The 12,921-nt window shown below is 29.7% G+C and overlaps 1 protein-coding gene across 1 annotated transcript in view; it reads left to right on the forward strand.

Annotated features, from left to right (window-relative positions):
* LOC129224159 (oxysterol-binding protein-related protein 11-like) overlaps positions 1-206 on the forward strand; it is a 37,817-nt gene extending 37,611 nt beyond the window's left edge. The window contains exon 10 of the mRNA XM_054858575.1: positions 99-206. Within this exon, the coding sequence (XP_054714550.1) occupies positions 99-141 (43 nt within the window). The 3' untranslated portion in view covers positions 142-206. The remainder of the gene's footprint in view (positions 1-98) is intronic.
* The last annotated feature ends 12,715 nt before the right edge of the window (positions 207-12,921 follow it).

Below are 12,921 nucleotides of genomic sequence, written 5' to 3' on the forward strand. Positions count from 1 at the left end.
AGCAACCAGTAACTTTAAGAAAAGTATTATTATTGAAACTAAAATCAGTTTTTCATTTATTGATTGAGTTCATTTATCATTATTGTGTACTTTTTCAGGAAAAAAGAAGGGAAGAGAGTAGAATTAGCTAAAAATATGTGAAAGAACAAGAAGTAAAAGAAATGGAGAAATGTGTTTCTTTTACATGAGAGCAGTTTCTCCCGCCATCGACTTGGTGCTCAACGGTGACCTTCCATTCTGGATTGGGACACAAATTTCATTCCATCTTTTCTTGAACTGCACTCTTTTTAAGTGTGATATTTCAGTTTTGGGGGCTCATAAAGAGAAGACTTTATCTTTGTTATCTGATTAAATCTTGTTAATATCTTATTATAGTATCTATTATAGAAATTGTTACGACTGAATGTGTGGATGTGCTGATAGTTAATGCAGTTATGTGTGTAAAATTACTTTTGTGAAAAATAATGAACATGAAACTGAAATTTGAGTATTGTTAGCAAATTGGATCTTTGAACAAAATCCTGCATTTTGCTATTAGTTTTTCAATTTTCTGATATAAAGCACAATGATATAAAATTAGTTTGTATGGCAGTTGTATTCCGGTTTAGTAAAAAATGTTGTTTTGTAATAAGTGTATGTTAAGTTTTGCTTTGTGGTTTAAATAATTTAAGCTATATGTTAAATATTTTGAGCTATGTGGCTGCCTAAGTGTACAGTTAAAAAGAATCATTGAAGTATATTGAAAATACTGTACATCTCAGGGAGATAAAATATTAAGATAACATCATTAGAATGTAAGGAGTCGAAAATAATTGAATTAAAGTTTAGAAATAAGTTCAAACTGAAGAATATTAGTTCAATATGGAGGTATAAAAGAAACAAATTTAGAAAATATATTACCAACTACCTATGAAAATGCATTAGAAATTCTTATTTCATTTGGTTAAAAAAAAAAGCTATGCCCAAATTAATATGATTGTTGTCAATTATCTGAAGACATAGAATATAGCAAATTTTTATTTTATTGCAATATTGATTACAGTCTAATCGTTCTTTATAAGAAAAATGTTTTTTATTTCTCTCAGATCTTTCTTATAGAACGTAATTACAGTCGGACCTACATATATCGAAGTAGCAAACTGCCGGAAAAAAATTCGATGTATGAAAATTTCGATATATAGAAACGATCTTAGTTTATCATAAAAAAATCTCTTAAAACATTATAATTAAAGCTAATTTTCATGTGAAACCCAATTTCAAATTAATCTGAGCATTAGATTAAATGAAAGTTAAGAGTAAAAAGATGAATCTGTATGAAAGATTTATTGAATATTACATACCTTTCAAAAACCAAAAAATCCCAAACAGCAGTTACAATGATCATATACTACTTTTTAAAAAACTACGGATATCTTGCTGAACAGCCTGTTTTATAGAATGTTCATCAAAAAAATGTTCACATTTATTTAGTCCACTAAACTCTTCATTAGGACCATTTTCCACGAATTGCAGGCCACGACGTATTGTTTCAAATGCTTCTCGCATTTTGTTTTTTGATGGCTTGGTTATTTTTGCATATTCAATATCTTCTATTTCTTCTATTTCCTTTTCAGTGCCAGTCATTGAACTTAATATATCTTCGTCTGTGGGATAATCAGCAACAATCAACCTATCATCGACGGTCAGGAATTCATTGAGATGAATGCCGTCTTTGATATGCCCTTGGGAGTGCAGAGTTTCCCATGATTGTTGGATGTGCGGGAATACGTCTTGCTCTTCAATTTCTGGCAAAATATCAAACCCAGCTTTTGCGAAACAGTTTCTTATTGTTGATTCTAAAATATCATTTTCCCACACTTTGGCTAATTCTGCCATGCATATCCTCAGATCAATCACCTTATGTAAATTTGTCTCTTCGTTTTCTAATGTCCAGATGAGTCGTAGAAGAATGTGTTTTTGGTAATGAAGTTTCAGGTTTTTTATGACACCCTGATCCACATTGGTTGTAATTTTGAAGTGGTGTTTGGGGGGGGGGAAAGCAAATTCACATTTGACAGTTTTGAAGACACATTGGGATGGGCAGGGCAATTGTCTACAAGCAAAGCAATTTTTCTGTTTTGATTGCGCATTTTTCTGTCCAATTTCGAAATCCACTCTTCAAAAATGTCACTAGTCATCCATGACTTCTTATTGGATTGGTAGTCAGCCTCTAAAGATGTTACATTTTTGAACACTCTTGGGTTCTTACTCTTACCTATGACCAATAAAGAGTTTCTCTTTGCCACTCATGTTAGCACCAACAAGTACAGTTATTCTGTCTTTGCTACTTTTGCCGCCGTGACAGTCATGGTCTTTTAAAGTTAAAGTTTTGCTTGGTAAACACTTGTAAAAAAGTCTCATTTCATCAACGTTGAAAATATTATCGGGCTGATAATCTTTCAGGATTTTTTCAACTCATTGTTTCTCCAGTCATCACAAACTGCGTCATTCACACTTCTGCTTTCTCCAGAAGCAACCTTTTCTTTGATTGCATGCCTTTTCTTAAATTTGTCAAGCCACCCCGAACTGGCTTGAAATTCATCACATCCAAAATGCTTTGCATACTCCAATGCCTTTTCTTTGATGAGTGGACCAGATATTTGCAAATTTTGGTTTCGGAACAACCTTGTTCCACTTCAAGACGACCTCATCCACTGTTTCATAACTGCATGTTTTTGAATGTTTTCTATTGGGCTCAATATTTTCATATGATTTCATTACAGCATTTGGGTTTTTATGATAGTTGATACAGTGCTTCTGGGAATACCAAATTTAACAGAAATGTCTTTTTTTTTTGATACCACAATCTACGTCCTTCAACAAATCCACTTTATCTACAACACTAAGGGAATTTCTTTTCAACATTGTAATCGAGAGGGAAAACAAAATCAAATCGAATTGGTGTTTACGCAGCATTGTTTTCTTCGAAAATGTTCTCATCTCATTTTTATGAAATTGTGCAAACTTTATTTTGGTTGCTAGGAACATACTAAAATGATAATCCTTGCTGCAATATTTTAGTAATCACCATCTGATTTTTAAATATAAATGTATTAAACTTGCATTCTGATGTGCTCTAAAAATTCTCACTTTGAACATATGCCCAAAATTGTGGTACATTGCTTACTTTGGTAGTACATTTAACATACTAAAATTAAATTAATTTCATTTTTTGAAACTTTAAAAAAATTCTGCAAATAGTCAAAAAGTTTGTTCTTGATTTTACATTACTATTTTTTTACATGCTTATTCAGTACCAATATTTACTATAGTTGCATTAAAAATTGTAGTTACAAACACTTTTCGTCTAAAAAGGTCTTTGAGCCTGTTCAGATTGGGGTTTTTTCGATGTGCACTTAGAGCAGGAAAGATACATATCACCCCTTTCCTTTTACTGAGCGCAATGCATGTTCAAAAGAAAACTAACCTTGAAAAAAATGGAAATGAGATCATGGGGCTTAAGGGCATGTCCCAGAATTTTTTTTCTGGGAAGGTGCAAAACATGCATTTCGAGTGTTGTTATAGGGAAATTTTGCTTTGAGATATATGTTGCCAAGACTATATGGTTCCTTAGGTAAAAGTGTGTTGTTATATTCAGAACATTGTCGTATACAAAAGGGGAAGATAACTTCTGTGAAGTTCGTTCAAAATGTGATTTTTGAAATAATCAATATTTTCAATTAATAAAATTAGGTGCTAAGCAATATTGAAGTTCCTTGCCCAAATTAAAGACTAAAACTTAGCCTGTCATTTCGTTTTTTGTGGTGTTCCAACTTATCTTTTTCTGATGTTTCAATTGATTTATAACATTCAAATGATTGTCATTTCATTCTCAGAACTTTTATGTAAAAATAACCATTTTAGTCATTAGCTCTGTTAATTAGAATTCAATTTAATAATTTTATAAGAGAATTCTAACAAAAATCTTAAGAGTTTGACTTATAAGTGTACCGGGCAGAAATGGTAAGTGCCGTGTATGAAATGTTGATTAGATTTGAGAGGTTAGTGCACTCTTGAACTTTGAGAACTTTTAAAAAATAGTTTGTGTTACAAATAGTAGAAAACAAGAAGGTAAAGTGACAAAAATGAAAATTTTGAGTGAACTTTTAAACACCAATATGTTTTGTGGCGAGATATGTCAGTGGCAGCCCTGACTGATGCTGCTGTCCGATCCTGCATTATTTAGTTTATACAGACTTTGAAATGAAAGTTCCTATTGGATTCAAACTTTGTGCTGGTTTCTCAAAATCCTCCTTCTCTTGTTTAATAACCGTGTAGTCTAATCATGTCACCGAATGTGAGTGCATTTTCTGATAGCAAATGTATAAGGAGTGTTTTATCTGGCAACTAAAGGTGAAATTTTTTCCGATACGGGGGGGGGGGGGGGGGAGGATTAATTTCTTTATCAAAACTTATATCTTTGTATGACTAAGATATATTCAGTACTTCTTCTTTTACAGAACTGTAGGGATTTTACAACCATGTGAAACTGAATAAGGATCAAAAATATACTTTTGTGCTAAAAAAAAAAGTAGATTAAACATTATAAATGTTCAAATATGCAATAAATTGCAGACATGTGTTTTGAGGTTACAAACAACCCCATTTTCAATGCAAAAATGCAAACTCATAGATAAAAACAATCTGAATTTTTAGTTAATTTTAATTTTGTAATAAGTTTACCAAAAATATACCTATTGTTTTATTTTAATTTATAGTATACTTTTACTTATTCATTTCTATAATTTGTTTTAACCAAAGTAATATTCCATTAGATTTGTCAATTTTGAATATTTTTCTCTTTTGTTGAATGTGTTTTTACGTCCATAAGCCCACATCTTTTGCATTGAAAAGGGGGTTCCTTGCAATCCCAAAACACGTGCCTGCATTTTTTTTCTTGGAAATTTGTGCATTTATGACGTGTAATCTACTTTTTCTGAGTATCAAATAGTTTAGCCTATTTTCTAGCCAAAATCAAAACTATTTATCTTTTGCAAACTTTGGTAAAATTTGTTTACTGTAGTAGTGGATGGATAAATGAACTGGACCATTTTAAAATGGTGAATGATGAAGCTGAGTTCATCAAGAATATACGATCTCAAATTTATGGTAGATATTAATACAAATATAGGAAAATATTTTTTTTGAAAGGAATAAATGACAGCATTTCACTCTTAAATAACATAAAAATATTGAGTAAATTACATCGAAACCAAGGTTTGAATTGAGTTAAGGAGTTGAATAAATGTTCAAATTATAGTGAGATTTTAAGTTAGGTTAGTTTTTGTATGCAAACACATTTTTTTTACTTGTTCTTTTAAAATATACATAATATTCTTATTTATTCACCGCTATTATAAATCTTAAAGTCATCATTAATGTCATAATCTCCATCTTTTTTTCACATTGCTAAATTTGATGTTTGCATAATTAAAAAAAAAATTTAATGAAAGTGCTTCGCTTTTGATACTGGAAATAAAAATTAATTCTAAATTTCAAACAAAAAATTTTATAAAAACTTTTTTAAGCTAATGTTTAATACTACTTCTCATTGACTTAGTTATCATGTTTAGTATATATCTATATGTTTTTAACGTTATGCTAATATTCAAGTTATTTCTCAATTTTGATTATGTTCCCAATTTCTTCCTACAATGTCTAAAGAATACTTTCATTTGCATTAAAGAAGTTTTAACATGATTTTTCTGAAAAAAAAAATATTTTGTTTGTTATTAGCTGTGACTTTTGTTTGCTGAAGAAAGAAGTTCTAAAAACTTCTAGAAATATTTAGCTTCTCAATTTAGCTATTTTGCATTCTCAATTGTAAATTATATAAATCTGAGTTGCCACATTTTGACTATGTAAAGCTGTCAATTTGATTTTTTTTTTTTTTGGTAGCTAGCATAACATAGTCAAGCGTAATTGAGACAGTGAGAGAAGCAAAGGGATGTAAATGCAAAAATTAAAAATTTTGAGATAACTTGTACAAATGTAGGAGAATATCTCCTATGCATTGGTACAAGTGTTCTAGTACCCCTGCTGTACATCATTATTTAGAAAAAAATTCAATGCATGTCTACCTAAGATCTGAACTTCAAATGTGTTTTTCACGAAAAAAAAAAGTCCACTTACAATTCTTTTCTTCCCACTGCCACAAATGAAAAGTTGTACGCATGTTTTTCTAAACCCAAGAAAACCCATCTTTACCAGGAAAAAACATATTTATGTACATATGTAATATATATTTATGAGTATTTCTTGAACTATGAAGATGATGAACCATGTGTTTAAGAGTTGTAGTTGAAGCTAGAACTCAATATTAGCCAAATATATAAATTCTAGCCGAAGTGACAGAAAAATAGTTATCTTAGAGAAACACTATTTGTTTATTGAACACTTTCTTCAAATCTTTTCGTCTACAATAAATTTCAAAACATATCTGAAGGCAACTAACAACGGATGCCTAAGGCCTTATTAATTTGTTAATGAAATGACACTAATTCATTTTTCAATGTGAACCAAATTAAAAATTTAATCAGATTGTTACTAGTTGTTACAAAAGTTTGGATCTTATCTTGTTAAAATTCAATTAACAAGTTTTGCAGCTGTGAGGCACTCGTAACTAATTTGTATTCAATCTTAGGCCCCTATATATACTAGCCGGCGCATCAGCTTAAGATCAGCCATTTTGGATCGGAGCGCGTGTTTGAATGGTTGTATTTTCTGGCGAGTTATCGCATTTGGTGATTTTTCACTATGTGCAATTATTAGCGGTAAGTGAATTGTTTATTGAATAAAATATTATTTTCGGCAAATTTGGCGAAATCCGAAACTTTGCTGTGGTAACCCTAGCAATGCAAGAATGAAAAATCCGATCCAAAATGGCTAAACTTAAGCTGATGCGTCGGCCTATCTATATAGCGGCTTTAGTTTAATCTATCTGCACAAATGGGACATTTTTACACATATATTTGCATTCTTTCCCGGAATTTTCAACTTTGGCTATTAATTGTGCATACGAACATTAAGTTCTATGATGTATCATAATAGGAAGTATCAACCTTCTAAAAAGTTTCTTATATTTATAAAACAACTAGCAGTACCCGCACAGCGATGCCTGTGCTAAAAATTTAAAGAAAATCTGTTGAATAAAAGAAAAAATTACATTTGAAGTAGCTTTCAAATGTAAAAAAACTCCATAATTCAATATCCCAATCTTCCCAAATTCGCTAATCGACTTTCTAATTAAAAAGAAAATCAATTAACATATGCACAATGAATTTAAAACAAAGTAATAACAGTAAAATATTCATAAGCAACAAAGGCAACTTCCTCCAAAATGTTTAAAAAGAAAATAATTGAAAAATTGTCTGGAAAATAGACCTAGTGTTATAGTTGAAAATTGTCTGGATATCACTATATAGCAGTACCCGCACAGCGATTCCTGTGCTGAAAATTTAAAGAAAATCCGTTGAATTAAAGAAAAACAAATTACATCAAAATTACATTTGCATTAGCTTTCAAATGTAAAAAATTCCATAATTCATCGCCAAATTCGCCAAGCGACTTTCTAATTAAAAAGAAAATCAATTAACATACGTGCAATGAATTTAAAATAAAGTAAAATATTCATAAGCAACAAAGGCAACTTCCTCCAAAATGTTTAAAAAGAAAGTTATTGAAAAATTGTCTGGAAAATGGACCTAGTGTTATAGCAATTTCTCGATAGAGAAGCCTTGAAAATTGGCTCAATTAGAATCGCTTATATCTCCTGTTCTAATTAATTGAAAAAAATGGAACAAACATCATCTTGATTGGGAAGGAAAACCCTTTCCAACGATATATAATATTTGGGGGTGGGGGGATTTTTCACCCCTTAATTAGCCGAAATTTAGCTTAATTAGTTAATTAGAAAAAAAAGTAGCACCTTTCAGGGCTGTAGGTGCTATGGGGTCTTCTGGCTATCGGGTAGAAACACTGTCACCTTTATATATATATGGATGATTTGTACGTGTTGCATAGAGATGGGTAATGTTGTCCTTTTTTAGGATCTGTTCATCAGAGTTCATTTTTGCACCCAAACAATGAAAGTGTTCATTTAAACAACTTTGTTCATTTAAAAATGTTGCAGTTGATCTTCCTGTGAGAGTTACTTACGTGCATTGAAAATGTTTCATTAGTTCAGTAATATTCTTTTAAGAAACGAAAGAAGCAACTAAAATTACCGAGCAATATAAGAAAATAGGTGATTAAAACTTTTAATCAAAAATATTTTATTTCGGTTTAGATATATAAAACAATTACATTTCATTTTGTAAGATATCTCTCATTGATTGATGGAGTTATAAGACATCTGTATTCTAATCGAAAAGTTTCAGGTTTGATTCCAGCATGTTACAAGTAAAATAAATTTTATATAATAAAAAATAAAATAAAATTGACGTGATGGCAGATAATTTTCAAAATTGATCTGAAAAAAATCAATGGGAGATTACTGTCCTATAACACATTTTAAATGTTAAAAAAAAAATTATAATATTTTAAAGAATATATATTTAAAGAAAAAGAAATGAGCTATATGTACCAATGTGAAATTTTGTATTAATTCTAAACAAATATATATCTCCATGTAAAGTGTGGTCACTGGAGAAATAACACAAAAAATGATTTTAAATTGTGTATAAAATGAAAGTAATATCAAATATTTTTAAAAATTTAAATTAAATCAAGAGACTTATAAAATAAATATCATTCAAAAGAATAGCTGTTCAACTTTTAGGAGATAGTACTTCATTCTAAGGAATCTGTTTTAGACCTGCTTGTTCATGAGCAACACATCCCTAGTGGTACCCTTCAGTCTCACCCTAACAAATACAAATCATTATCTTTTAAATACAATAAAACTTAGTAGAAAGCTGATACTTTATATTATGATACACATAATGGTTCCTCACATTTAAATACGGCACAATTGAAAGCCTAAGTTTAAAATTTTGTTCATAAAGTGGAAATATATGCGTAAAAAGTCACACTTGTGCAAATAGATTGAGCATTAAAGTCTGTTGTGAGCAAAATCTCACGCCTGTTGTGTTTAGTAATTATGTCAATCAATTGTTATTGTATTGTATGTTAATTGTTGATATGAGATTTTATTTGTTTAACAACTACAAAGCCGTGTTATTGATTGAAGAAAACTTTAGAATATGATGAATTTAATGTCACAATTGAATAAAATAAATTAACACAAGGAAAATGACTTTGGATAAATCCAATGTCCCAATGCATATATGTATGGTCAGTTTTTGTACGTGTGTGAATGTGAACATGAAGTGAAGTTTTTTTTGCCAATATGGGACTAAAAGCAGCAATTATATGAGAAAAACCTTTAAGGTAGCCCAAAAGGCATAACTACTATTTTTAAAAGGAAACCTTTAAAAAAAATTTTTTTTTTTTTTGGTCAAAGCAATTTTTTTTCTATTTGTTTAAATCATGCAAAATATTTTTTTTTTCATAATACAAAGACTACAATTTTATTTTCAAACATTAAATAACAATTCCCTCTGAAGTGATGAAGTACATTATGTGCTGGAAAGATTCTAGTACTTTAAATATGTGAAAGTCGTAACAGGCAAATGCTAGTCAAAACATTGTCACAGCAGTTCCTCTTTATATTAAGTAAGAGTTTTTCATTAGTTTTCTACCTCAAATCTTTGTCCAAATTCAAACTTTTTATCTTAATAAACTAGCAATAGTATATATATGACTAATAGCTGTATTGAAATCCTTCTAATAAGATATGCTAAAGGTAAATATTTTTTGTTACACACAGCACCTCATCCTGTTCAAAAACTTGTCAAATTGTGGAATAAAATTGATTTAGTCTGAAGTTCATGTTGAAAACTTGAAATCAGTGGAAATAAATACCCAACTGAAATAAATGCTAGAATTAATGTATATATTACTGTTAAAGTATGAAATCCATTATTTTATAGAATACCTATTTATTTCAAGGAATAACTGATCGTGTCCGTTAAAGTGTAAAACTCTCTTGTATTTCATGGTCTAACTAGTTATTTCATAGAATAACGATCTGAAGCCCGTTAAAGTGTAAAATAATCGATATTATATATCTTGCACGAAAAATACATTTACCTTCCACCCCTGTGTTGCCCCCAAAATGTTCGTGTAAAACCCAGTGTGTCAACAGAAACTGTTTTTGTTTTAAAAATAATTTTCTTTGTAATTCCAAGTGTCATTTTAGTAATCCTTGTTGTAACAAATAATTTTATGGTATATTTCCATAAATACAATTTATACGCTGCATAAATTAGATAAATTGCGTCTTTTTCAGTTTAATTGTCTATCATTAGTTCATTTTAGGTAAATTGTTTATTTAACACTTTAACCGTCTCTCATTAGTTAATTTATATAATACCTAGTTATTTCATAGAAAAACTAGTTAAAGTGTCAAATTAATAACATATTACAGTAAAACCTCGCTACAACGATATTTTGGGGGTGTGTTATATTGAGGGCTTACATATTTTGGAAATACAATAGAGTATTCCATTTTAATGTTATAGTATACACTATCTAGGTAGAAATGTATTTGGGTGATAAATAAAAATCCTAACAATATTATGTCCCGGGAGCCTAACACAAGGATTGTTTGGCCTGCAATTTTATTTCCCTTTTTTTAATAGGTAGAAATAACTTTTCCGATGTTATTACTTTCCTATTAAAACAATAACTCATTTTTTTTCTCAACAAAATTTTTTGAATAACCAGAAAGTCACTCTTTTGGTGTACCCCCATTCGTTTCTCAAATGTACTTAAATTATTCAAAAATGTTACATCAACATTCCAAATTTAATTTGTAGTACTAAATTAAGCATACTTAAAGGTGTAAAATAACATCCTTGAACTAAATTTAATTATTTAAATAATCAAGGAACGTCATTTTAAAGTTTGTCCCCAGGTTTCATGTCGTTCTCCGGTCCTTCCTTCCCTAGGAATGAGTTCAATTATTATAGATTTAAAAATGAATTTTTAATTTGTACTACAACTTTGTTTATTATCACCATTTTGTTGGATTTCTTGAGCATTTTGTTAATATGATTTGCCTACTGTTCTTACTAAAAATTTTGAAGTTCAAAAATGGGTATGTTACATTTTTAATAATTCTTACAGTGGTGAAAAGGAATAAGTACACTATAAGCAGTAAGTCTTCTCTTGTCAGAGAAAACGGGGAAAAAATGACAAAAGTTGATAAAATAGGATTTTTTTCATTATTTGAAAACCAAATTATCGTAATAAAGGGGGGGGGGGTTGAAAATTTAAAAAAATTGTTTTACAGGGGTTTATTGCGGTATAGAATATTGAGAGGAGGATAACATTAATTCCTATGCGAGTTCACCGGGACCACGAAATATTATCGTAGTAGAGCGATTATCGTTGTATCGGGTAGCGCTGTAGCGAGGTTTTACTGTACACACTTTAACGGACACGATCAGTTATTTCATGGAACAACTAGGTATTCTATAAAATAACTGCATTATATACTTTTAACGGTAACACATGTTTATATATATATTTTATTTTAAGGATAACATTTTTATTGCCCATGTTCAACAAAGTGTAGAAGAAATAAAAAATTCCATTAAACAATGTCAGTCATCTGACAAAGAAAATAAAAACAAATACTTTACATGTTACTTTAGAATGAATGGAACGCATTCTAAGAGAATCTTTTTCTTTGAATCATATGATTTTTCAGACAATTCCATTTTTCAAATGACAGCGAAAATATTGTGCTTTATTGCAGCAATGCATTCAACTATGCACGTTAGATTTATATTATTTTTAGACATATATACATATATATTCATATATAAATACTTGTTTTCTTTGTGTTTGAGATTGTATATTTCTTAGATATGCTATGTAAAATAAATATATAAATTTCTATCTAATGGTTTGTGCTTTTTTTGGGAAATGTTTTCTTTTTTCAGAACTCTGCCACAAAATCATCCACAATAAGAAAATACCTATTTTTTTTTTTTTTAATCTGAATGTTTATTTCTTCCAAAAATTCAGCATTAGCACTTTCAATGCTATGAAATTAAAACTTCAATGTAAAGGGGCATTCACCAGGTAGGCCATTGTTGCCCTATAACAGATTAATGATAACTGGCTTTACCATCAAGAGATGGTATTACCAGTCATTCTTACTTCCAAACTACTAAAGAAAATTTAAGTAAACAATAGAGAAAAAAAAATTCTGTTTATCTCACACAATTCTTTATTAGTCAAAATCAAAACAATTAATGTAGAGGGAAAATACTTGCTATTTTGTCAACTAACTAAAATGGGTAAAATATTTGCTAGATTTACATTAGAAATAATTATAGTCAACCCTCGTTTATCGCGGTTAATTCGTTCCAGACTTTACCGCGATAACCGAATTTCCGGGAAGTAGGATTCTGTATTTATAAACCGAATATTTTCCTTATTAGAGCACATAAAATTTACTTAAGACTATTTAAATAGGTTTTTAAGATAGAGCACCCTTAGCCACCATTAAATTTGTAGTATTCAATATATTACACAAAATAATACACTAATCTAAAAAGATGTCATGTTAATTATTGGGAAATAAACTACACACCCACTAGTAGTTCTTACACACTACTACTAATCTATGAAAAAAGCTCAACTTGTTTGATGATGAATTAATTGCCAGTTAGTGACCGTATGTGTCCCTGTTTTTCCTCAATATTCATCCTAATCAAAAGGATTACGTATACAACTTAAAAAACTAGTAATTGTTGAACACCAACTATACTACAGATGTATTTATCCTCTAGTAATAATATAGTAAGT

The sequence above is a fragment of the Uloborus diversus genome, chromosome 6 (genome assembly GCF_026930045.1).
Source record: "Uloborus diversus isolate 005 chromosome 6, Udiv.v.3.1, whole genome shotgun sequence".
NCBI classification, from domain to species: Eukaryota; Metazoa; Arthropoda; class Arachnida; order Araneae; family Uloboridae; genus Uloborus; species Uloborus diversus.